Genomic DNA, 27,893 nt, shown 5'->3' on the forward strand with positions numbered 1-27,893 from the left:
TCTCTTTCATTTTAAAACATCGAAAATTGGTGTTTTTCTTTCCTTTTCAAAATGAATGTGAGAGTCTCAGATCTTATTAAATAACTTAAGTTTTTGGTGTTTAAATTATTCTCTCATTGGTAGTTTTTTATGTTTCGATATTGATAAGCATTTCTGAACTGTTTTCTTTTTATTTTAATACGTATTACTATTTATTATAGTAATTTAAGTTTTATAAACAATCGACCAAAAACTCTTTTTAGCGATCCAGAAAACCGGGAAATTCAGATATCCGGGATAGCTATGGTCCCAAACTTCCCGGATAATTGGTTCTCTACTGTATTCTAGTTAACAAGGTGCTATTAAAAAGTTGATATTTTTTTGTAATATAAGCCTATTTCTACAGACAACCAACTGTATAAAAGTTCTTCCAAAGCAGTGGTGCAGCCAGAAATTTTGAAAATTTTGTGTTTTTAAAACACAAAATTTTTGCCTTCTTTTTCATTAATTTTTAATGTGAAAATATTATTTAATATGTTTAGTCAAACAGTTTCTATGGTACAGTAATTATTAATTTATATCACTTATATATAGCCAATAATTTGTGAAATAATTTCTATATCACAATCACAATTACTTTAAAATAAAGAAAAGGAGGAAAAAAAAGGTACTATATTTATAATTTATTTTATTTTACTCTTATACCCATTTTTCGTGGGGATGTTTTCCACTAGATTACGTAAAACGTCCTCTTCAGATACAGTTTTTAATGACTGTACAGAAGAGCTACATCCTTTAATCGTTCTTCTAAAATCACAATATAAAATTTAAATCCAAGGGAAAAATGTTATAAGCCTTAAAAGAAAAGCATGTTTTTTAAAACCGGAAATTAATTTAATTACTTCCCGTTCAGTAAACAGTAAGCTATTTTGTTAAAACATATTCTTTCCGGAAAAGTTTAAATATTCTATTTTTCACCTTCTTTGTGGGGGAGGGGGGGAGTGTGTCGGAATTCTGGGAGGGGTTTGAAATCCCAACCCCTGGCAGCACCACTGTTCCAATGTGATAGATCACTAATTAATATAGCAGCTTATGTTAACTGTAAATATACTAACATTTTTAAAAAATATTTTTGTTTCAATTATAAAACATTGACATAAAAAAAAACATGAAAAATAAAGACCCATTGAGAAAAAAACATCGACATTATTGCATCTTTAATAAACAGTCCTACTATGCCAAAACATGGGCTAATTTACTCAGAAGCAACATAACAATTTGAAAGCCTTTTTAAAAGATTTATGTTTGTCTTACCAAAAGAATTTCAATGTTAAAAACTTTCCATTTAAACAAATTTCTCACCAATGGTCAGATTTCATGAATGATTCATCTTCTTTGATTAACAATACACTTATTAAACAAATTTCAGCTTCTATACTACAGTCAAATCCCATTTTCATGAAAACTGTCATAGCAAACATTTTGCTGTTAATGGGGACTTACTTAAAAGATCCCCATTTTTTTTTACAAAGGTTCATTATAATTTCTGTATAACGAAATTTCACTACAGTGAAATGGTTTCCCTGGTCAATTTAACTTCATCAGAAATGGAATTTTACTGCAGGGACGGCTCGAACTTACATTTTTAGGGGGGGGGGGGGTTCAATTTGCCAAATGATGAAATATGAACACACACACACCTACATGTAATGAGAAGAGACATTAAAGAAGAATATAATTTTTATGGCAATTTTTGTAATTAAAAGCATTTACGAAATGCAATTTATTTAATGCTGTCTCCAAATTTGACAAATCATCCGAAAAATTTGGCGAATAAAGACAACTTTTGGAAGGTCACAGTGACCTCCCATAAGGGCACTCTTGTTTTACTGTAAAAATAAAAGTTCAAAATTATACCTGTTTCAGAAAGCAGATAGGTAATCTTCTTCCAACCATAACCATGTTAATTATCAAAACATGGTAGTCAATCAGATAATAATTCTGAAACACAATGCAACTAAGTTAATTACTATGTGCTACACAATGAATAAAAAGTAATTCTTATAAAAAAAGATACTTTTAAAATAAGCAATCCTACAAGCAAGACTGTTAATTCAGTTAATTATCATATTTTTTGCAGATTTTCAAGATCAGATCAAGTACTGTGAGTACCAATAAAAATTTTCAAACAATTTTTCATAATGCTTCACTCCTCTTTTCATTTCTCCATGCACATTGCACTTTCAATGTAAAAATTGATTTTTTAAAAGGAAAATTTTGATATAAATTTTTTTTTTTAATGCCATGCAATTTTTAGACATACCAAGTTTTATTTATTAAGTGCATGAGGCGGGGAGGAAAAGGAGTGTGGCAGAAAAAATCTTCAGCTTGACTCAGATCTATTTGTGTTTTCCCCAGATCGAAATAGGATAGGGTGCTTCCGGATAAAATAGCAATTCAACTGAATTAAAAGGTCACATTCTCAAAAGAATTTTGTAGTAGAAATGGTGCTTTTATTTTATTTTAATAATTAAATTACTTTATTTATTTATTCACTTTTGTATACTAAATGCACACAAAACCCAAGTATTTACAATAAAGTCATTATTTTCTTAAATAATAAAAAGCATTTAGGGTAGACCGACCAGTGAGTGAACACCACCCAGTGAATGAACAGCGCGTCTTTTTTTTAAAAAAATAAGCTTCCAAAATTTTTTTTCTGAATAAATTGACTAAAAAAGCCTTCTTTACTGATATTCTAAGCTATGTGACACCTGATTGGTTACTTTGGATACGTATTTTTTTCCTGGAAAAAATTTGAAATTTTGACTGCCGTGAATCGTTCTTTCTCTCTTTCAAAATAATAAGGCTGGTTTCGTGCCAGCAATTATTTTGATACATATTATTTTTATCGATAAATTTTATTTTTTAAACTGTATGAAAGAAAAATTAAGTATACATATTTAGGGTATGAATTTAAATTGTTTCAGTCAATGCAGAATGCGTAGATTTTCAGGTAGAGGGGTGTTCAGTCACTGGGTACGAAAATTTGCGAAAACCCAGTGAATGAATAATGGCAAAATTTCTTTTGATTTAAAAAGAAATTTGAAGTTTCTTTGAGATATTTTCATTTTTGTACTTTTTTGTAATGCAGATAGTTTTATATGCTTATTTATTTATGTATTTCATTATATATTTTATAATTTCTTCATTTTTGTCTTTGTAAACAATGCACTTTTTACTGAGTTTTATCTTTTATCTATCTATATCTCTATCTGTAAATTAACCTACCTACCTACATCTATCTTTCTATATCTTTATCTCTCTGATCTACTATATCTTTATCTACCTGATAGATAGAGAGATAGAGAAATAGAAATATATATATCTGAGAGAGAATAGATAGGTAGATATGTATGTATGTTTGTACATAGATAGATAGATAAATAGATAGAGGAATATATAGAGATATATAAAAAATAAGAGGGAAATAGATATATATTTAGATAAATATAGAGATAGAATAGGTAGGTAGGTAGATAGATTGATAGATTTATTGATAGAAAAATAGATAGGTAGTGGTTAATAGATAGATAGGTAGATAGAGAGACTAATATAGAGATAGATAGCTAGGTAGAGAGACTGATATAGAGATAGATAGTAGGTAGATATAGACAGGTGGATAGACCGATAGATATAGATTGGTGGATAGTAGAGACGTACCGAGTAGCACTTTGGCCGAGTAGCCGAGTACCGAGTACTCGGCCTTTCACTACTCGGCCGAGTACCGAGTTACTGAGTACTCGGCCTTTCAATACTCGGCCGAGTTACCAAATACCAATTATGTTTTAAGAAGAACCACCGACACACATGTGATGAACTTTGAACTTATTGAAATAGTAGTATAGACCTCCTTGTCCATATAATAGTTTTTAAAACTAAATTCCTGCTGAAATTCAATTGCGCATTATATAAACAATTGTTTGTGTCAAAAATTTTACAAAAAAATTATTTTTAAAATTAAAAATAAATAAATAAAAGGTATGATTAATCAAGTTGGAATTAAAACAAATTACAGTAAAATCCCTCTAATGCGGACACTAACAGGACTTTTTTTTTGTCCGCAATAGAGAGGTGTTCGCAGGATAGGGGTTTAATAATGTTATTTGCATTGGAACTGGGGAATTAAAAATTGTCGGCAGAGGGGTGTCCGTTAGGAGGGGTTTCAATGTATACCAATCAATTATAGTTTTAGCCCACCAAACATAATTTTTTTAATGCAACAAATGTGCAGGAACACTGCAGACACGTGTTTCTGCCCCCCCCCCCCCCCCCCCCCCCCGTTACAAGGAACGTCTTTTTCAGCGCATAACATGTGAGCTAAAGAATGTAAAGATATTCGACAAAAAAATCTGACTGTTGTCGGATGCCTTTAAATCCACGAGCTACCATTTTGTGAATCGAAAAAGAATTCCTTGTAACGCCAAAACACGTGTCTGCAGTGTTCCTGCACTGTACTTTTAACGTTGTTATATTTCCTTTTATTTTTTAAGCAAAGGTATTTTTATATTTTTTATAACTAATTTTTGTTTGTAGCGAAAATCCATTTTTAATATAAAAACTCCATATTTTCTATACTTACTATACCTTTTCTATACCTTGTTTGCATAATTTTTAATAAATAAGTTTTATTAACTTTGGGGACATTAAAATAAAGATTTATTCATTAGCATTACAAACTTCATTATTCTCAAAATTTAAATCTGACTTATAAATTTTAATTGTAAATGATTGCAGAATATAATGCTTGCTCTTTTTTTTATAAATTTTAGGGACAATTTTTACCTTGGACAATATTCAATTTTTTGCAAATACTCGGTATTGGCCGAGTATCTGATCAGAATTTGGCCGAGTAGGCCGAGTACCGAGTAGTTACCGAGTACTCGGTACGTCTCTAGTGGATAGATATAGATAGGTAGATACACTGATAAGGAGACAGATAGATAGATAGATAGATAGGTAGATAGATAGATAGGTAAAAAAGCAGCTAGATAGATAGATAAGTATATAGATAGGTAGATAGATAAGTAGATAAATCAATCGATAAGTAGATAGCTAAATTGATAAGTGGACAGATAAGTATATATATATATATATATATATGTAGATAAGTAAGTAGATAGATAGATAGATAGGTAGATAGATAAGTAGATAGATAGATAGATAAATAGATAAGTGGAAAGATAAGTATATATATATATATTAGAGTGGTCCTTATTTATATGGGGAAAAAAAATTCGGAGTTCAACAAGTGACGCCTCCAAGTTTTGTGACACTATAATCAAAAGTAATCGGTGCAAAATTTGAACTCGATCGGTCAACAATAACACGTGCCCCTAGGACGTTGAACTTTAACACTTTTGATAATTTTCCCACAAATCTTCGAGTTTTTACTTCAGACCCCGTACATCATTTCTCCTATGTTTGCAAAATATTTTTGCTGCGAGGTAGCACTCTTTTTAATTAATTCATATCGTCTAAAGATTTTACATTGAATAAGAATGAAATATTGCTTTAGAAACTTTACCTTAATCGTACGCTTTTCTCAATGTATCTCAATCGTGTGCATTTTTTTTCCCGATAGTCTTGGAGTGTCTGTAAAATACTAAATTGCTTTTGTGACTCATATTTGGTAAATTGATTGTGAAATTCTTCGATTAATTGTGCTCCTCTTTTAGTTGTATCATTTACAACTTTCAGCATTTTAACGACATCTCTTCCCTTTAAATAGCTTCCTTCATTTTGCCATGAATCAGGATCAAATAGGAAAACATCTTTTGGTGTTTGTAACTTATCAAACAGTTTTATTGATTTGTAATTGATTCTATAAAGAGGAAGATCTTTACTAAGAAAGTATTCCAACAACAAGCATTATATTTATTTGGCAGTAGCAATTATTTATCGCTTGCAGGCGCATCACAAGAGTGCCGATTTTTTTTTCTTAGCAAAATTAGCAGATGTTGTATAAGCTGATCCGTCTAATTTGACTTTAAAAAACGTTCCAAAAATTATCCCTTTTATACACTTCATACATGGGAAATATGCCTTATTTTGCTTTCAGATTTGCTCTTTCAGTAAACAATTTGTGAAAGATCCGTTCTTGTTTATCAGAATTTTGTGAAGGGTCCGTTTTGGTTGATCGAGATTTTGTGAAAGGTCCGTTTTGGTTGATCGCATTTTTGTGAAGGGTCCGTTAACAAACCCAAATATCCTCTGGCCAGACCCCTGTACCATAAGTGATTTATGAATTTTTCAATCACTGCTTCTGCTGCATGTTTGTCATCATTTTGTGTGCTGCAGGTTTTTTAGACACTAGACTTAATATTAATTTAAAAGGCCTAGAATGGGTTGCTGCGAAAAACTATATCTTCATACAACATTTAACTGTAAAACAGCATTTACAGGCAATCTCTTCATGTAGTGTCAATTTAAATTGCTTCCTAAATATATAAATTTTCAAACAATAAATTCCTTTTGCCACCCCTCTGGGTCAGGGATAAGCTCCAGGTTGCCGAAAACTATCCCTGTAGGACGGAGGACTTCATCAAGAAATATTATTTTATGTTATGAGAATTCTTTGTAATATTTCTTAATTCCTCTTTCTATGAACAATAATATGTCATCAAATTCTTCTTTTAGAATTTAAGTGGTATGTGTAATTTTTGAATTTTTAAGAGCTTAAATAATGGAATATCAAGTCTAGAACTAAGAAAGGCAAGAACTTCTTTAAAGACACTCTGCTGTACGATTTCAATTGCGTGATGATAGCAATACAAATGCAATATATCACCGTTCAGCTTTTGCTCTAAAAAATTACATGCACAATTTATACGGCCGGTACTGTGAGCAGCTGTATAAAACACTACAGCTTGAACAGTTAGCAATAAAGAGCAATCATCTAAGATATCATACACAACTGAAGAAATATCTCAGAAATTCTGAGTAGCTGTTCAACATTGGAACCTGAAGCTATCATGGTAAGCCTATCGGCGTGTTTTTCCAATTACATCTGGATGTAGCTTTGTATCCCAGGGAGTAACTAAAAAACCAACTTTTTAAATTCATGAAATCTGATTTAACCTCTCGAAGATTTTCTCTTGCTCTCTTAAGGGATGTAGAATTGATCATAAGGTTATTTGAATTTAAATTTACTGCATCTACATAGGCTGTTAATTAATGAGCAGCATCTTTGTCCCTAATATGGCATTTGTCTAACATTGATGAAATGCCAGCAGATATCAATAGTTGTCAAGCTTTTTTGCGCTGTGGTAGACCAGATATAGAAAAAAGGTTCAACAGGTTAGGATAAATACCCATTTCGGTTTCTAAATCTTGTGAATTGCAAGAGGAATTTAATGATAATAAAGGACTATGTACTGAAATAGAAGACAGTTTAAAGTATAGATTTTTACATTATTCCGATCTGGAATTTTTTTAAACTTATATTTCAGATATGGAAAATAGAGTTTATTTTTATGGTAGGGGGTCGAGGGTTTTTCAAAATTTAAATTATAAGAATGCATAAACATTTAAGTATATAACTAAAGAACAGCGAATTAAAATATAATTGTCACTACTTATATTTATAGCATGGAAACCTAGTGACCCTATTTGCCACACCTATTACATACACAGAAAATTTTCTAAATCAACACTCCCAAAGCCTGGAGGAGGCAATTTGTTGTTGTCAAAAATCATTCATTAATGGCCTAGGCCATTCATTAATGGCCTTTAGAATCCCTTGTGTCCATCTTGGTGGAAAGAAATGTTCCCCTGCCGCTTGGTTTGAAATGAGCGCGAATAGCGGTATGCGTGTCCCAAGGCACATGTACCCTATTTAATATGTAAAATTTTACACAATGAAAGTGAGAGAATAGTTGGTCTGGAAGTAGCAACATCTATTGAGGTTCAAAATTACTTTAAATATGAAACCTAAGAATATTTTTACATAAAAATGAGAAAATCCGCAATTTTTTCTTAAAAACTCAAAAAAAGGGGCCCTAAGGGCACATGTTAATATTCATGGATTGACTTCAAGTTTTGCATGGATCATTTATTTGTACAATGGAACAAATTGAGGGGGCGTCGTGTAAAATATCTACAACTTCAAAAATAAGGACCACCCTAATATATATATATATATATAGATAAGTAAATAGATACATAGATAGATAGATGGATAGATAGGTAGATAGATAAGTAGATAAATCGATGGATAAGTAGATAGATAAATAGATAAGTACATTGATAAATAGGTAAATGGACATAGAGATAGACCGATAGATGTGTAGATAGAAAAATAGATAGATAGATCTCAAAGAAACTTAGTTCCTTTTTGAATCAAAAAATTTATCATGTTCATTCACTGGACCAATTTGTGTTCATTTACTGGTTCGAGGTGTTCATTCACTGGGTCGTTGTGCCATTTTTTCTTTAAATACCTAAAAAAGTCGGAAGCGGTACCATTTAAGTTCCCGTGATTTTTTAGAGATATTTACATAGATCAATTCAAATGTTTTAGCTATCACGATCTGTATAATATAGAATTTAAAACTACTAGGATTTTTTAAAAATGAAACTGTGCTTAACTGTACATTCACTGGTCGGTCTACCCTATCTTGCAGTTGCAAAACCTTCATTGGATAATCAAAAAACTAGTAAATAATATGTTGAAAAATTGATTCAGCAAAATTTACATTTCTATGAATATTACAGAGTTGACACATAATTTCAAATCAGAAATTACTTTACTATTTTTGAAAATTTTACTTAATTTATTATCATTGTTCTTACACCATTCAACTGGACAAGAAAAGCAAGAGAGTTATAATTCAGTGCATTCATGTTTTGATTTTGGTTTCTTGCTGCAAAAACATTTTGAACATTCCCGACTCCAATTTTCCTATATTTTTAGCTAACTGTGCCCCATTTTGTCCCTCTAAATACAATATTAGTTCGTAAATGTGTTATAAATCCATTTCATCTGCCCCCCCCCCCCCCCCCCCGCCTTGAGCTCATCTTCACCACTATTACTTTGCTTTTATTTTTTCTCCATTGCTTCCTTTGCAAAAATAGAGTATAGTGGGGCCTCGGTAGCTCAGTCACTTGGGAAGAGCTTCAATCTCATAATCTCGAGGTGGTGGGTTCGATTTCCACCTTTTTCCCTAGTTGTAACTTCCTTCTTTGTGCTGTAAATTCTATCCTACACTTTGTGCCTCTACTGTACTATCTGTCATATTGGATGTGAGTTCATAAACAGGTCCTATGGTATCCATAAATGTTAAAGAGTGCAGTATTTTCCCCTGAGATGCTCAGGGGTAATCAGGAGTTTACTTTATTGTTTACTAGTGATACCCGCACGGCTTCGCCCGCAATAGAAAAATCAAAAGGTCTTTTGGTTCGCCTGTATATTTACAAATAATGTATAGTGAATTTTCTCGCCAGTTGGCTTGTACCCACGTTACGGTTCCACGTTATGATAATTTCGTATCTCGCCAACTGGCTTGTGCCCATGTTACGGTTCCACGTTACGATAATTTCGTAATTTATGATACTTTTTTTCTTAAAATTGGAATAAAAAAAGAAGCACATCGAATTTTTGAAAAATCGCTTCGAGGTGCACACCCCCATGCTACATTCTAACTTTGTGCCAAATTTCATGAAAATCGGCCGAACGGTTTAAGCGCTATGCGCGTCACAGACATCCTACGGACATCCTACAGACATCCAGACATCCTCCGGACAGAGAGACTTTCTGCTTTATTATTAGTAAAGATTAAAGAAGTTGTCTACACATAAAATAAGCATTAATTTTAAAATTTTAAAACATAAAAAAAAAATTACCACACATTTATAATCAGTTTCAGGGCTCATAATCAATTTCAGAAATTAAATGAAGGAGTTTTGGAGGAGTTTTGAAGGAGTAAAATGAGGATTTGAAGGAGTACATAAAAATGGGCTGTCCTTAAATGTTGTCACTTTTTTTTTCAACATCTTTGACCCCCTACCCCCTTTGTCACAAAGTGTCACACTTCATCTTACTCCTCCTCTTATCACATGTCATTTTTATAAACATATTATAATAACTGTGCGATGTCACTTCTTGTCACCCTCTCTCTTCCCCCCTGTCACAATTTCGTGAACCAGTCTCATCCTCAAGGCATGACATCACTTGTGAATGACCCATTTTACAGTATTATAACTGCCATTTGCTAAACAATTGTGTTTTTAACACAATCACTTAATATAGTACATCTGCTTATGTATCTTTAAGTAATAATTAGAGAAACCGACTTTTGCAGCCGAGAGTGTGGTGGAAGGAAATGTAATAATCATAAAACTTGAAAAATAGTCAAGCACCCATTTAAGCATTTACTTCAATTATGAAATGTCTTAGTCATCTAATAATATTTTCAATCCTTCATCTTATATCTTCGCCCGTGTGACAAAGTTAGGTTGTCGATCAAAGTATGTAGTATTTTAAGTTACTGTCATAGAGGAAGACTATGTAGTCTTCAACTAAAAAAGGTTTTGAAGGACTATAAACCAAAATGAAGGAGTTTGAAGGGCCCTTAAAAAATTTTTCCAAATGAAGGAGTATTGGAGGAGTTTTGAAGGAGTGTACAAACCCTGAAATGTTACTTTTATGATTTTGATGCTGACCAAATTACATGAAAATTGTTAAATAAACTGAATACACTTCTGTAAAAATGTTAGGTAGGTGACTCCCCCCCCCCCCAAATGACAGGCCTGGTCACATGTGACAAGAGGAGCGTGAAGAGTGACACTTTGTGATAAAGAGAGGGGGTCAAATAATTTGACAAGAGTGCTTCTTTAGTCATACTTGCTTGGACAAAAAATGGACTGCCAAGTTCACTCTCCTCTTTATATTAGAGCTCAATGGCGAGAACATATCTAAGACAACATTTTATAATGTTTAGACATTAGTATGAATTTCAAATTGAAATGTGTGCATAGAAGTACACTATAAATTCATTGCAATCAAATGCAAAAATTACATGAAAATACAAAAAAAAAAAAGTTGTAAAGTATTAACATATTTTCTAGGAAGGAAAATTGAAAAATTACTCACTAAAGCATTTTCATTGTAAGCGAAAGGCAGCCAAAAAAAACTGCGGTATAGATTAATGTATTGAGAAGCCATGGCAAGCAGACAGAATGCGAATGCGTCAATTTCAAAGAACAAATCACTTGAAGGAGGCAAATCCGGAATTGGTATATGTTTTGGCTGAATAACTTGAGGTTGCGTAGGCATCTCACAGGAATGTCTGACAGGGAGAGAAAAATTATTAAAAACTATAAATTGAGTTTAAAAAAAAGAAGGAAAATATGAATATCAAACATATATTTCATAATTTAAATTCATCTTTTACAGATGAAAATAACTGAATGTTAATAAAACACAAGTGTCATACCGGTCATCGGATGAGTGGGCATGGTGTTTAAATGAGCTTGATTTAGCATTTCTTCGACCACCAGGCATGGTCAAAGAAAGAATAGAAAAAACAACGTTTAATAAGTAAACAAAAAATGAAAAAATCTCATTTATACCATTCAAAAAACATGTTTTTTGGAACTTTAAACTAAACGAAAACTAAGTAATGTCGCAGACAGAATGTAAACAATACATGTTGCCAACACTAATAACATGTATACATTTTTTCATTTATTTCAAAATATAACTTTACTTTCCCTAGAATGTGTGCCACGAAAATGACGCAGAATGCTAGATATGTGTTCACGAGTATGATTGTGTTTCTTAAAAAACAAAGATGAAAAAAAAAAAGTTTAGTTCCGAAATAAATACCCGCAGAGCACTGATACTTTAAGTTCTGACGTCACAAAACACTGTCTGTAATGTTACTCGGTTCTGGTATGGCTTATGTTTGCTTCATAATCAAATTTATGGAAAGAATACATTATCTTTTCTCAAATAAAGTAAGATAAGTTAAATATAGTTATCATATTGTAAAAAGAATTCCGTTTTATGACTCGAAAGTATGTTGTTAACGTTTTTTGGTGTTGGTCAAATTTGAATAGCTGCATTCATTTAAATGTAATGTTTATATAATTTATTTTTCTTAAAATATGCTTTTATTCTTCTGAGTTTCGTAGTTTATTGTGCAAGGATAAGGATTCTACAAAGATAAAATTTTAGTTATTAGCTCTCTTTTGCGATTTTGTACTGAACGTGATACACTGTAATACTAGTTCTCGTAATTTTACTGAAATCTGACATTTTTCACTTTTCAAAAATTTGTTAAATCGATGCTTTCAAAACGTCGTCATTAGAAAAGTTTTTCTGCCCAAAATTACTTGAAATTCATAACTTTATCGAGTAACAAAAAGAAACTCTCCATTGCTTTTATTTTTCACTGTTGTATAGCCATTTATTTATAAGTGCTTACTTTAAAATACGTATTAAAGTATTGTCATGATATGTATGCTGTGACGATCTATCGTAATGCAGACGATATGGCGATCTAAAGTATACTGAATACAAAGGTTGTGAAAATGATTATTATTACTTTTTAAAAATTGTAATGAGATATTATCAGATGTATTTGGTCGATGCTAACCGAAACAGAAATGTAATCCAACTATTAAAAAGCTTCAATAAATTAGACTTGCCATGGTACCTTTTTTCAACTGCTGATTCATTTTCTGTGTATTAAATTGGAGGTTGGTTTATACCCTTTGGGGGGTGGGAGTAAGAGGCATACTTATATTGCCTCTTTTTTACTTATAATTTGCATGCATAAAAGTCGTTAAAACGCTTTAAGAAGCACTATGAACAAAGCAAAGACAGACTAAAAAGTGCTCTAGTGCGGTAGATAGAAAAAAAATATTTGGGGTGGCTCTTCAAAAGGAAAGGTAGTCTGAAACTGAAACCAATTAACAATTCATTTGTGTTGTTTTTACAATAAAAGTTAACAAATATTTTGGGGTTTGTGTGTGGTGACCTCCCACATTCCCTCCAACTACAGCAGTGGCTCTAATCATGCTCTTCACTGTTAAAGGCATGACAAGTTTCTCTACTCAAACTAAAAACGTTATTGATTTGTTTGCCTCTAAGGAAATTAACTAAAAAAATTTTCTAAAAAAAATTTGTAAAGTTACATTGCATCTGCATATCTAAAGTTTAAAAATTGTTTTGTCAAGCTCCATTTAAATTACTCACTGGCTGCCTTTGAAAAAGTTATTCTTCTGTGTATTTGATATATATTAATAAAGTTCAGTAGACGCCGCTTAATGTCACCATGGTTAATGTTATCAGAATCACAGAAGACCCTGAACACTTGTATAATAAAATGTTAAAAAAGTTGGATATTGTAATCAATCTTCATTTATTATTATCACTATCTCATAAACTTTCAATTTTTTCCCCCTTTTTTACCCTCAATCAACAGAAATACAAATGCAAACCCTGACAAGCGTTAACTTTCTTTGTGGCATTTTGTGGTTTTCAATGGCAATGCAATCATTTTTTAGGAACGTAACAACAGGAAATCCATTCTCAGCGACCACAGACTCCCCCTAAGATGCCTTTTGTTTGCACATGCAAGTGAAAAGGATGCATGAAAACTGTCCGTTAGTGCGGCAAAAAAGACAATTTTGTTTTGAAAATGAGACGGGAAAATTTTCGTAATATCGGTCGGATGGTTTAATCAGTTTAAAAAAACAGCTTCTTCTTTTTGCTAATTTGGTAATTTATAATTTAAAACTGCATTCAGTTGAGCCATTGCAATTTTATTTTGCAGTTTTTAATTGAAAAAAAAACATTATGCTGTGTCCTGGATTTTTTTCGGCTATTCTTATCAAATTGCATTTGTCCCAGAATAATCACATTAAGCGGCGGCGCCTACTGTATCTTGCATTTAATGATTGATAAGATTTTCCCACAAAGTTTTTAACTATTCAATCCTTTTGATTTTACATGAAGTTTTTCATTCTGGTTAAAGAAAAATAATAAAAATTAAATGATTATTCTTATTATTATTATTTGTTTTAAATTTGATGACAGAATGAAAAACATCTCCATAATTAAATGTAACCCTTCACCCCAAGTTTTTAGTAATGTAGCGTTCTCTTTTTACCTTAGGTTTCATCATCAGCATAAAATTGTATCAAGATTTGTCATGATTCCGTTGAAAGTGAACTCATTTCAAGAAGTTTTTTACTTGAAGTTATAATATAGCTGAATGAATTAGAAGTGCAAATTTTGGAGCTGTAACAAGGTAAAAGTTTACATACATTAGTATGACTTATATATTTTTAGTTTCGTTTCAATTTTTTCTATGTGGGACATAGGCGGCTCTTACGGAAGGGTAAGAGGGCAATTGCCCCCCACACTTTCAAAAGTAAACGGGCCTTGCCCCTCACTTTTTAGAGTTAAAAAATAATGATCAATTGAAAAATGATTTTCTATAGGATAGATTGATTTATTTCACGAAAGTAAAAGCCAAAAATCCTAAACAAATGAACTTTTCTCATCTTATTTGATGAAAATGGAACTTTAAATATTGGAAGGGGAAAATCTACCCGATTTTTGAGGCCATATTCCATATTTTTTGAAGGTCATAGAGTTAGTAATGTTAAAAGCCCATACACCCCCCCCCCAAAAAAAAAAAACAGCTAAAGGGCTCCTAACTACATTTTTCTTTTGACCCCTACATTTTTCTTTTTTTTTTTTTTTTGCATACACCAGCCGCCTGTGATGTCAGAAAATGAAAAATGGATCCATCTTTGTAGAAATCGGATTGGGCTTAAAAGTCGATAGTTGCCTTGCTTGATATCATATATAGTGAAATTTCTCTATAGTGGAAAATTTAGTGTTATCAATCTCTATGTTGCTTCAACTTTTTCTTATTAACCAAAATTTTACTATGTTTTGCCAGTGCATTAAATTGAGATTCAACTAATTATAAACTTTCAAAATATATAAAATATTACTAAATCATACAAACAAGCCCACATCTATAAATTTTGCCCCCTCCCCCTGCAAAAATTCAGCAGGGCCCCTAACTGTCTATTGGATTTCTATGCCACTAAGGGCTGCAGGACTTTTAGTTCCCATGAGCCTCCTGCATTGCTGGGTCTGTGGGTACGTAGATCTGGACCTACATACAAACTAACAATAGGTTCCAAAAGAACACCATAGGTCTGAAATGATGCATTGATGAGTTGTAAGTATCATTTTCCATTGTGTTAAAAAAAGCCTACATGCAGTCATACAAGCTGAATACTACAGTATGTTGGTGTATCTCATAGAAATGCATAATATAGTTATGATCATGGCAGTGGTGAATGCAAGGGTCATAAATATGGGGGTCGGGACCCCCTCTCCCCCCCCCCAAACCTTCAACAACAGTATCCGTCCACATTGTATTCAAAGAATTTATGCATAAAATGTAAATTATTACAGCAGGGTTCATACACTTGTGGTTGAAAAAAATTCCCTGACTTTTGCAGGTTTTCCAGGTTGTCTTTTAAAGTCCAGGTTACTCGCTTCATTTCAAAATTAAGTTTAAATAGCAATATTTTCAAAATAATTAAAATTGTTTAAAGTAGCAATGCGGAAGAACTGAAACTTTTCTCCTTAGATTAAAAAAAAAATCTTAGATTTTTTTTCTTTCCCAAATTTTAAGTTTTTTTAAAAACATTTTGTTCAAAATTGTTTTAATTGGTTTATTAATTGTTGAAAACAAAATGCTTTCAACTTATTTTAGCGTTTTTTCAATGTCATGTGTCATGTGTAATATTAGCCTTTTGCTGTAGTCGTGCAGCAATCTTTTAGCATCTGCTTTTGGTCTTTTGATTCACAATACTTATTTTTGTTTTCTTATTAGTATGTAACACAAAACATATTGAGCAAAATATAAAGCTATTTTTCAGTATAAATATGATTAACTTGTTGCATCGCTCGCCATACCAGAAAATGCATGATAACAAAAATCAACATCCGCCGATTATAGGACAATGCCAATAATCTTTTTTTTTCTTTCGCTTATTAAAGAATGCTTCCATTAAAATTTTTCTTTTCTAAAAAATAATTTTTAAAAATTCATAATTTGTTGCTCATTTTATGTTACTTTCAATAGTTTACATAGAGATAAACATCCAATTCTGTTTTTGGAAGTTTACGTTTATTTCCATCATGCAAACGACCAAATATGGGGACTAAGTAAAAACTTAAGATAAGTAGATTTTTGAATTTGTAGCATAAAAGTAGTTATAAATAATTAATAATCCTTAAAAAACTACTGTTAAGACGAAATAATCAGTTTTTAGCACATAAGGGTCTAATTAGAATTTTTAAAAAATGTTCTGAAGATAAATTTTTGCATTTTTCAAGAAAATAATTATGAATTATTCGAAAAAAAGGCACATTTTGCGTTTTCAATACTTTGCATAGCAATAAACATCCAATGCCGTTTTCGGGAACTTAGGCACTTAAAAAGTCTTGTGTACTTCCATCTTGGGAATGACCAAATATGGCGGCTGCGCCCCCCCCCCCCAAAAAAAAGTAACTTTTTGAATTTATAGCATGCAAACAATTTAAAAATGATAAATCTTCATGGAAGTACAATTCAGTTGAAAAGTTTTTGGCACAAATTGCGTCCAATGCAATGAAGATAAGATGAAGTTTTAAGAACAAAATTTTTCATTTCTCAAGAAAATTATTTAAAATAATAATAATTATAATGAAACAATTTTCAGCACATTTTGTGATACTTTCATTAATTTGCAATTAAAGAAAACATTCAATTATGCTTTGCTTTTGAAAACTTAGGCATTTAAGGATCGTGTCAACTTCTATCTTGTGAGTGACCAAAAATGGCGACTACGTTTCACATGTAGACGTAGCTTAAAAGACTTTCCGATTAAAAAAAACGATTTTCCCAGATCCCCCCACCCCCATTTTCAGGCTTGTGCTTCCGAAGCAGTAAATTGTCCTCTTCCCTGTTGAGTTTGTGCATAATTCCTATTCCCCCGAGGAATTATTTTCTTGAGAACTATTGAGAGTCAAAAATGGCGGCTGCAAAAGTTTTTTTGGGTCGCCACTTTTTTAATTGCCAGTTTCATTTTACCTCAAAATTTTTACAATTTTGGAAAAATAGATAAAAAGGAAGATTAGATCTCATGAAACAAAATTCCCTGGGAAAAAATTGGAAAAAAAAATTTGTGGGGTAAATTTGGAAAATCCCCTGACATTTTTTGCTGTTTCATTTTCCCTGACAATTCCAGGTTTTCCCGGAGCGTACGAACCCTGTTACAGTTTTTTAAATTCATTAATTATTTTTTTAAAAGTAACTATTTGAACTACTACTTCATTTACATGAAATACACCGCCAGCTCAGTCATTCCAGCCAAGGAGTGCAGTTTCATGCTTATTAGCACTCATCTACCCAGCACAGGAAGTGACTGAGCTGGAGGTGGAAAACCTCTTAAGGAAGCCTAGAGTGCCAAACAAACTGGTAGCTAATTTAGAATTAGCACTGACCAGACAATGGTTTGGTTCAACTCGAAGATTGCAGGCAAGATATGGTATATTCAGTAAGTTACTGCCCTATAGCCAGGGCTAAGGCAGAAATACATGAAATACACCGCCAGCTCAGTCATTCCAGGTGAGGACAGCAGTTTCGTGCTTGTCAGCACTCATCAGCCCGGCATAGGAAGTGACTGAGCTGGAGGTGGAAAACCTCTTAAGGAAGCCTAGAGTGCCAAACAAACGTAGCTAATTTAAAATTAGCGCTGACCAAACGAGTGACCAAAGCAATGGTTTGGTTCAACTCGAAGATTGCAGGCAATCCATGGTATATTCATAGGGCGGTAACTTACTGAATAATACCATGCCTTGCCTCCTTCCCCCCTCGACAAACCAAGTCCCTTGTACTTCATCAAATAAGACGGTGAAAAAATCGTCCTGTATCAAGATGTAAACTGTAACATCCATGTCCACCAATTGCCATTGATTTTTGACTGCATTATCAATACAGATTAAACCGCCATGCAAATGACCACGTCCCACAGAAAGAAATTTGTGAATATGTCACATTGCACCTGCTACAAATACACCTAGATTAGCATCTCTACTTGCTGATCATTCACCTGTTTAATTCTCTGCGTTGCTTCCAGAATGTCTTGAATTCTTACCCAGAGCTTTTCGTTTCTCCACCCCTTTCGATTTCTTCGTTTTGACATTTCCCATTGCACACTGAAATCAATCATTCTTCACCCTTTCTGGTCAAGAGTGTTTTGAAGCCTAACCTGCGATTGACATTTTGGGGCAAGTGTCAGCGAAAGACGGTTTGCATCAGAATTCTGTAACATTATGTTCTTTGACTTTATTCTGCAAAAATGTAGAACAAATCTTAAGCCTGCATAAAAAAAATAATTTGTGAGAACAAAAACCAAGCCAAAAGCTGGAAATTTATTGCTGCTCATTTGGTTACAAATATAAAAACCTTTGCATAATCCACTTGAAGTTCACTTGGAGAGGAAAATTCATGCTTAAAAGTTTATTATCATAGAAACATGCATTTATGAAGGTGAAACCTCGTTCAACTGCCACCTCCGACATTCACCAACTTTTGCCTTGTCACTAAGTTTGACGGTTAAAGGAGATTGAATTGTGGTAATAATAATTAAAATTTCACTTGATTGAAAAAGTATTGATTCTAAAAGAATATGGTAAAATGTATGTTGCAAATTGCATCAACAATAAGTGAGAAACTAAATTATTTTTTAAATTTGTTCAAATTAGAGCATTTCCTTAAAAGTGAGTGGGAAGGAGATGGGGGGGGGGGGGTGGCAGAGAACTGACAGATAGGTATTTCAGTATTAAAACTAAATGTGTGACTCTGAAGTTTCATAAAGGGAGTCATTTTTTAAATCTATGATGCAACATCAAAAATCCTTCTTGTGTGTATAGAATTTTTCAAAGTAACCATTGTTGTTTGTAGTGCCCCTCAGCATTGTTGTCGTTCAATAGAAGAGTTAAAAACACCAAATTCATTGGAAATTGAGGAGGGCAGTAAACGGGAAAAGCAAATCAAGATTTAAATCAACTGTGCCCTAATGCAGAGTTTTCAATTGAAAATTGTTTCTTATTGTGAACAATGATGCTTCAGCAAAAAAAGAAAAAATGTTTCGCCAACGCTTGATGATAGCAACCCATGTCCCCCAACCTACTCTTGTTTTCAACTTGTTTTTAAGTTGACTCAATTGAGAATGAGTGCTAACATTCCTGAGGTGCAACATAGCTAAACAATATAGGTGCACACGTGCACCACCCATACAATCACTGCTGGCAGCTATATGTATCATTTGATAATCGTTAATTAATATCAATATTAAACATTTGGTTACCTCCAAAATTTGCAGATAAATTAATGAAAAAGTTTGCCTCTTAATTTCATGGATACATGATTGAAATCAAAATGTATACTCTTGTCAGTAGTGGATTTTAGGGGGGGGGCACAGGGGGCTCGTGCCCCCTCAAAAAGATTAATTAATTTCACTATTTTATTTATTACTTTTTAACTGACCTTTCCTTTGCACTTTTTTTACGTAGCTAATTAAAAAGAACACAAGACACACACACACACACAGCATATTTTGAATAAAAGCATTTTTGTTTGCTAAAGAAGTATTACTGGAGTCAGAGGCCCAGAGTTTGCAGAATACATTTAACTCATTGGCTTCAAATTCAAGAGACCACATTATCGCGATTCGTCCATTAATTCTTCTTTGATGGAATCAATACTTAACATTTTGTTTAAATGTGTAGGCGCACCTAAAAGAGTCATTTTGATCTAGGAACCTATTTGCTAAACAATAGATTTCTTTTTCAGCTAATAAAAAATGCAAAATGAAAGAAATCATGTGGTAGTTTCTTAGAAAAACCATGATTTTTAATAGAAACGGCTTGTAGTATCAATATGTTATCTCAACTGTATCATGGCTTTAAGAACAAATCAGCAATTGTTTTGAAATTCACACAGAAATAGTTTCTGAATTCTTCAGTGAAACTTATATACGTTATGAAGTTATGATTAAATTAATTTTAAAAAACTCTATAGATGTATGGGTTTATTTAATAACCTTGCCCTCGTGTCATAATAATTATGACAATGTTCCTAGGTAAAGCCGCTCATTGTCTAGCATCTTGGTGACATTATATTGGGTTTAGTATTTAAATGGCTTGAAACGTTAAAGATGTATTCCGTCCACATTCAAAGTATATTAGTGCATAATATTCATGTACTTAGAAGTAGAATCATTGACCTTAAGGAATCCTAAAAAATAAATAAATAAAAAAACACGCACATTTAAAAATAAAGTCGTCAAAACTTTGTTATGAAACATCAAAGGCGCGGGGGGGGGGGGGGGGGGGGGGGTATTCAATTTCCTGTGCCCCCTCCAAAAGATTTTTCTGTATCCGCCTCAGACTCTTGTTAAAAAAATTTATCTTCCTACTGTATATTGTTTTTTATACCTGCAGATTATGGCTGTGCGATGCACCGCCAAAAACTGGTGCGCATCCTACATCGATAAACCGAGATGTAGGTTTAGAATTTTTCTCTAAACCGATGCATCAATACTGCTCCAATATACAGACACCGGTCCAAGGTTGCTGCCGTTTTAACCTATAATTTTTTCACACTAATGTTAAACCATTGTATCAATCCAATCTGGCATAACAATGAAAGTGCGAAGAGTTAGACCTTAATTTCTCCCAAAACATGAAATGCATCCTTGAAAATATTTTGTGAAATTTATACAAGCAAGTTTAAATTAAAAAAAAAAAAAACATTGTGGTGCAACGCTACATCTCAATGTAAGTTAAACATTGTGATGCATCGCTACATTGTGATGTAAAGTTGGCGATGCATCACGATATAACAATTCCTACATCGCCCAGCCCTACTGCAGATAGTTTGAGTTGGGTGCGCAGATACTTTATACAGTATAACCACGATTTAACAATTCTCAAGGGACTGGAAAAATTTATCGTTAAAGAAAGGGGCATGGACATTCAATGCAGTCAAATCTAGACCAGTAAAATGTATCATTAAATTGAGGAAATGGTTAAATCGAAGTTATACCGTATGCTAATTTTACTATGAGGTGCACTACATCAATTATGTTAAATTTGTTTTGATTATTTCTCTTGTTTAGTGTTCTCATTTTTATTTGAAGGTTTCAAGATGAGGAGTCATAGGTAGCTACTAATTTCAAATTAGTCACTGGCCATCCAATGGGTAAGTGCCTTTCCTGCTGTCCAGCTACTCAGTCAGTTGTTACACAGACCTGTGATGAAAAGTTTACTGACATCACTAGAAGTTCTGAAGTCACAGAGCAACAACCGGGAATGAGCGGCGGGAACGTTCGCCGATGTGAGAATGGCCGCTTGGAGCCACATGCCATGACGAACAGCACCACTGAATCAAACTCGAACTGCAAGAACCTCAGCTTGACTGAAAAGCTCATTTTTCCTATACTAAGTACAACTTGCATAGAAAATAAACGTTCTAGTCACTCGAACCGTGAATGTTCGGAAAGCAAAATCCTCGCTCTTTTCGAACAGTATAAAGATCCCAACGAAAATGCCGTCTTGGCGGAAGGTATCGAACGTCTGTGTAGTGATCTCAATGTTCAGCCTGAAGATTACCGTGTGCTGCTCTTGGCCTGGAAGTTTAATGCAAAAGTGATGTTCTGTTTTACGAAGGAAGAGTTTGTCAGCGGGTGCCGAAACCTGAGGGCTGATAGCGTGCAAGATATCCAAGCCAGATTTCCAGAAATGATGGCAGAAGTGCGCTGTCCAGAAAAATTCAAAGACTTTTATCGCTTTACTTTCAAGTTCGGTCTCGATCCGGATCAGAGAGTTCTGTTGTCCGAGATGGCGATTCAACTGTGGAAGATTGTTTTCCACGATAACGAACCACCGATATTGCAACGATGGCTCAGATTTCTTGATAAACATCCCAGCGTGAGGGGCATATCCAGGGATACCTGGAACATGTTCTTGAACTTTTCTGAATCCGTCGGCGACGATCTCAGCTCTTACGACGACACGGCCGCTTGGCCCAGCTTGTTCGATGACTTTGTGGAGTACGAAAACGACCAAACGAATCAGAATGTTGTTCCGAGCAAAGAGAAGGGCATTTTAGATACTTAAATATGTATTCACATTTACATATTTGTACTTAATTCTGCCTTATAATGGTAAATATTGTGATATAATTGTGACGTGTTGTGAACCTCGTGATAATCTATCCTTTAAGCTTATCACTTTTACAATTGCTGTTTTTATTTAGTTTTAAATGTTTCTTATTTTCATAGCTACTGCTAATATTTTTAAAATGGATTTAAAACTTTTTCGCATGTAATTTTGTGTCCAAACACACCTACTGCCAAGTCTCAGTGCCTTTGTTTTTAAATTTCTTAATTATATTGTTTGACCATCATATTTTAAAAATTCATGATGTATTATATTCTAAGAGACTACCTCGTTCTCTGGTTATTATTTGTCAAATTGTGAATCCTTCCTGTCATCAGTTTCATTTTTTTCATGACTCCATCATTAAAGTTACCATATCAAAATCAGATATGGCAGACTCATTTTTTTGTTGTGTACTGTTTTTTGCATGATTCCTTACAGATGTGTGGGATGAGTTTTCTATTGATATTTATGTATGAATTCTATTTTACAGTCTACAATGTGTAAGAAATCAATACCTTTTTGCAACAAAGAAATAAAATAATTAATGCACAAATATGGCAAGAAGTTGCAGGCACATGCTTTTGGCTTCAAGAAACCCCTTTTTCTGCAAGTGAGCTTTGGGATGTAAAGTGGTGTAACTAGACAGCAGGGTTCTCAACCTGGGGAGTGCACATCTTAGGGGACAAGAAGAATTTCAAGGGAAGCATTAGTGTATAAAAAATAAATAAAAAGTGAAACAAACTATGCAATTTTATGGTTGCATATAAATAATGTGAAAATGTATACATTATTGATGGGGGGTAAAAGTGATGGGTATTGCTCTCCAAGCTCAGCCCTAGGTTCTAGATTACCTCAAAAATGTTTTTTATTTCTTGGATTTCATATGATCTAATAATATATTCTAATAATTATATGTTCAAAACAATAAATATTTACTAATATTATTTACAATATTACAAACAATAAATATTTAGTATATTTATTTAATAATATTTAACTTAAAATAGGGCACTGAGAAGCAAAAGAATGTAAGTGGACTTTTTCAAGTTTGGAGAAAAATGCGATCAAAGTTAAGATTGTATTTAGACTTTCATTGAATTTTTTGTCTAAATCATGCTAGTATATGATTTAGACAAAAAATTCAATGTCCAGCAGCACCCACCAGAGCTACTAGTAACATCTCTTGCTTTGAAACAGAGGAAAGTTTCTCCAACTGTTTGTACTGATTATCTTCACATTTTTAATTTTGGCACTTGCATCCTTTTGCCTCTCAATGCCCCAAAAGTGAAATCATCTAGATTTTTATTTTCAAACCAGATTAAGTTTTCGAATATATTACTTGTATTGGACTATAAATGGTGACAAGATGTGGGGGGGGGGGGGGGGGGGGTCAAAGGGAGCATAGAGCCTGATGAAAAGTTGAGAATCCCTGCTCTACAAAAAATATCATAAATATCCAAAAAACACCACTGAGCTAAAGGGGAGGGGGAGCAATATTTTTGTATTTACACAGGCTTTTGGACGTCCTTTTTTTTAACAGATTGATCCCCCAAGTCCCTATGTTTTTGTTATGAGTAGAGTGAGAAAATTCACACCCCAAGTCCCTTATGTTTTTGTTATGAGTAGAGTGAGAAAATTCACAAAATGTATGAGAAATATTTAAAAGATTTCTACATTTGTTTTTCATTTGTGAATTCAGTCGTATGATGAGAAAAGTCAGTGATTTGTCATGAAATATCTCATTTTATAGGTCAGTATTTATTATACTGGATTGAAAACCAAAATTCAAAACGGAAAATAACTTTTTTCATTGAACTAACTTTTCACGTTCAACAAACTAACAAAAAGGATTAACTAGAAAATGGGCGAGGGAGGATGAAAAAATATTTTTAAATATTGATTAAAATTAAACTAATCACAAAACTTTCAATTGCAAAAATACTGATAATGATGATAAAAATAAAATAGCAATTTATTACACTTTTAAAGCAAAACATACTTTCATACAAGGTATCTGTTACATTTCAAGTTTACAAATACATAACTTTCCATGACTCATGGGATGCAATGTTTCCAGAAAAAAAATCACATTTTTCACCAGAATATCTAAATTAGCATTATGTAAAAATCAGATTTCAACCAACTGATCTATGCTTTGCTCATATGCTCGTAGCCACTCAACGATCCCTAAAGACACTCTTATTTGGTTTATGATTAGAAAATAGAATTTAAGATGCAAGCATGCCACAGACATCCTTTCACAATTTCTTCGAGTTTTTTTTATATGTAGAGAAAAGGGCTTAATTTACATTTTTAATGATTTTATTTCCGAAAGAAAGTTTCTACATTTACTTTTTAAAATATTGATGGCATCCTGTACAAGTACTTCAGGCTGAAGAGCACCAGCAGATTCCACAGTAACTAAAAAAAAAAAAAAAAATTCAAAAGTTAAAATTTCATTCTTTATTTTATACATTTATTTTTGCCTTATTTTGAGAAAAATGAAAAGACATTTTGTCATTTCTTTGGTTAAAAAAGTTTTATATTCAAATTACTAAGTAAAAAATTTTCTCACTCAATATTTGCTCAAAACTAGCCGCATTTACATGAAATTTTTGTACTTTGCATTTCCCTTCTCAAACTCCAAAAAAAAAAGTTTGAAAATTCACCGTTCACATGTGAAGAGAGATTGTTCGGTTGTATCGTAGAAAGTGGTTTCACCAAGCATGTAAGCAAACTTGTTTCGAGTAATGCATTCTGGATAAAACCCCTGCTTTTACTCCAGTCAATAGCAGGAGGAAGAAAGATCCACGTTTACCCAGGAAATAACCGGAATGTGGTTAAAAGCAAGTTTTTTCCAATGTAGAAAAGGTTCATGTAAAGGCAGCTATTGGAATTCACATAATCAGGCAAGGCAGAAAAAATCAGAGGTAAGATGGGAATAATCTAAATTTTCGGATTGTTATTTCTGATTCAAGATTTCAAGTATTTCAGAATTTCCAAAATTCTTTATAAGTTTAGCCTCAGCAGTATTCATTATTCGGAATTCACATTTGTCTTCAGAAAAGATTTCAAAGGGGGAATTGTGCTACTTAAATTGCTTTCTATCATTTTGAGCGGGATTGAAGATCACAAAACAAAAATTAAATAAATAAATCCCCACTACTAAGTTCAAGGAAGGAAAAGCAAAAAAAATGAGTATACATTTGAAAAATTAACAGAAACAATATACGTAGAAGGATAAAAGTTGACAGAGATGCTTGAAATAACAGAGTTTTATTGTAAGCTTGAAAAAAAGAAAGTTTAGATATTGGCTTTGGATGTTATCCTTTAGCATCCCTATTGACGTCTATCGATCGCGGTAGACTCTCTACTTCAGATAGCCTCCAGAACCAATAATCACACAGAGTGAAATCTGGAAGGCCAAGCATAAAGAAAGTGGCGGATCAACAGGGGATCATCACAGAAAAACGAGCACAAGAGATCTTTCACGCTAGCAGTACGGGTGGAGCACCATCCTGCAAAAAAATCTTGTGCTCATTCTTTTTTCGTGTGGTTACAATAAAACTCCATGTCATTTCAATCATGTGTGTCAGTTTTTTCATAACTACATAAATTATTCTGTATTATTAATTTTTCAAATGTAAATTCATTTTTTGATCACCCGATATATCCAAGAGTGTTAAGATTTTACTTAATCTTAACACTCATATGTAGAGTAGCATTTCTGGATTTTTGAACTACGGTCACCATCACCTCTGACAATGATACATGGTATAAGGTAAACACACCTGTAGTGGCCAGTGCTTCAGTAGTGACCACTTCAAGGTTTACATTTGAAAAAAATGGGATTCCAGGTTTTCCAATGGATTTAAACACGCAGGAGGTATTACCTCCATGGATCCATTGGGAAACCTGGAATCTTATTTTTCCAAATATAAACCTTGAAGTGGCCGCGACTGAAGCACTATTAAGCGTTGGCTACTACTGGTTTGTTTGCCGTACTTAATGAAAAATTGACAGGAAAATTTATGTTTATCATAATTTGCTTAAAACAGTAGGAAAATAAATGTAATCATCTTCGACAATAATCGTTTATAAGCCTTAATTATTTGATTGTCTATAAAGTAACATTCTCACAATCTATAAAAAGAACCAAAACAAAATACCCAGAAAGATTTGTTGCAAATATATAGAGCAATACATCAGCTACTTCTTAACAACAACATAAAGGCCACCCGAATGGTAACTCTTGTCACATTAAAGTATAAGTTTTCTTAGTTGAGTATCATAGAAGTCTGCCGCAGGGATGAAGCAAGTAGCTCACAGCTGTCTGCATGTTTTTTTTTCTGTGGTGACCAGACAGACGATTCTTTAGGTGCAGGAACAGAGTGAAAGTGACTGGGAGCAAGATCAGGACAACAGGTCGGTTAGTCAAACACCTTGTTGCAAAATTTCTGCAGCAGATCCTTTTGTGCAATTCGGTGCATACAAGTAAACCACGACACACTTGCTCCATTCCGCTAGTAGACTTCTATGATACTTGATTACAAGAACTTTTCCCACAGTATGACAAAACTAACAGTTAAGTTGTTTTTACATTGAGTTTGAGAAGTAGTTGAGGTGTTGATGCATGCCTTGAAATAAATCAAGCAGCTTGAATTCGATTTTTTGTCAGATATTTGTTCGGTTGGAATATTTTTATGTCTTAATCATCTCTGTTCTCATTGCATGTTCTATAACAAAAGAGAAAACAAAGAAAACATTTTGGAAATCTCATGTGATGGGTGGGCTCTCCCAACTTGTAAAAGTACACGATTTTCATTGAAACAAAAAGAGTTTCTTTTTGAAAAGTTCCTTTATGGTGAGAAAACCGGGAGAAAACAGACGCCCGACCAAGTAGAACATGCAATGAGAACAGAGATGATTGAAGACATAAAAATATTCCAACCGAACGAATATCTGACAAAAAGTCAAATTTAAGCTGATTTTAGCCGATATACAAAGCAAGAAAAAGCGAATAATACTGATTTATCAAGAACTGACAGCCTTTTAGAGGTATTTGAAGATGACATAGAAAATAGACATTTAGAGAAAAGTGAAGCAGATATTGTTCATGAAATTTCTTCCATTGCTGTGGACATAAATAAATAAGAAAGAATTATTTTGGGATTGATACGATATATATATGTATATATATATATATATATGATATCGATTTATCGTTTTCTGATTTACCTGCAATTAAAATACCATCAATTTGTAAAAATCAGAAAAATAAATCTATCTCAGTAATTATGCTTTATTTCTTTTTATGGTCCAAGGGAAATTTATTTTCCGAATGACCCTTGAGTAACAAAACTACTCCCTTGACTAAGAGCAAGGCTTACTTTGCAGGGGAGCTTTCTAGAGCTCAGCTCCATGGCATAAGATAAACATTTTGGAAACGTATATTGTTAAATTTTTGAGGGAGGGGTAGAAATAGTTTTAGTCCTTTTCTATAGTATTACTTTTAGTACTTTTCTATTGTCAAAAAGGAAAATTTCGTTGTTTCAAAGGGGGGGGGGGATACATCCCCAAATCCTCCCTCCCACCTCGGGATACG

At 33.1% G+C, this 27,893-nt stretch overlaps 3 protein-coding genes across 4 annotated transcripts in view; 1 reads left to right on the forward strand and 2 right to left on the reverse strand.

Moving 5' to 3' along the window:
- The window catches only part of LOC129224040 (transmembrane protein 39A-like), a 36,755-nt gene extending 25,094 nt beyond the window's left edge, over window positions 1-11,661 (reverse strand). The window contains exons 1-3 of the mRNA XM_054858437.1: window positions 11,475-11,661; window positions 11,132-11,327; window positions 1,897-1,980 (exon numbers count right to left, since the gene is read on the reverse strand). Coding sequence (XP_054714412.1) covers window positions 1,897-1,980; window positions 11,132-11,327; window positions 11,475-11,542 — 348 coding nt within the window. The 5' untranslated portion in view covers window positions 11,543-11,661. The remainder of the gene's footprint in view (window positions 1-1,896; window positions 1,981-11,131; window positions 11,328-11,474) is intronic.
- Window positions 11,662-11,898: 237 nt separating this feature from the next.
- Window positions 11,899-22,666, forward strand: LOC129224491 (DCN1-like protein 3). 2 transcript variants are annotated; one of them, XM_054858952.1, is made up of 3 exons: window positions 11,899-11,997; window positions 14,162-14,297; window positions 21,265-22,666. In XM_054858952.1, exon 3 carries the CDS (start codon window positions 21,323-21,325, stop codon window positions 22,241-22,243), a length of 921 nt encoding a protein of 306 aa, XP_054714927.1. In that variant the 5' UTR covers window positions 11,899-11,997; window positions 14,162-14,297; window positions 21,265-21,322; the 3' UTR covers window positions 22,244-22,666. The 2 variants fall into 2 exon arrangements, with proteins under 2 accessions (XP_054714927.1, XP_054714928.1); XM_054858953.1 differs by lacking the exon at window positions 11,899-11,997 and adding an exon at window positions 12,013-12,115.
- Window positions 22,667-24,261: 1,595 nt separating this feature from the next.
- LOC129224552 (DNA-directed RNA polymerases I and III subunit RPAC1-like) overlaps window positions 24,262-27,893 on the reverse strand; it is a 29,551-nt gene continuing 25,919 nt past the window's right edge. Inside the window, exon 11 of the mRNA XM_054859028.1 lies at window positions 24,262-24,709. Coding sequence (XP_054715003.1) covers window positions 24,594-24,709 — 116 coding nt within the window. The 3' untranslated portion in view covers window positions 24,262-24,593. The remainder of the gene's footprint in view (window positions 24,710-27,893) is intronic.

This window comes from Uloborus diversus, chromosome 6 (genome assembly GCF_026930045.1).
Source record: "Uloborus diversus isolate 005 chromosome 6, Udiv.v.3.1, whole genome shotgun sequence".
Classification (NCBI taxonomy): domain Eukaryota; kingdom Metazoa; phylum Arthropoda; class Arachnida; order Araneae; family Uloboridae; genus Uloborus; species Uloborus diversus.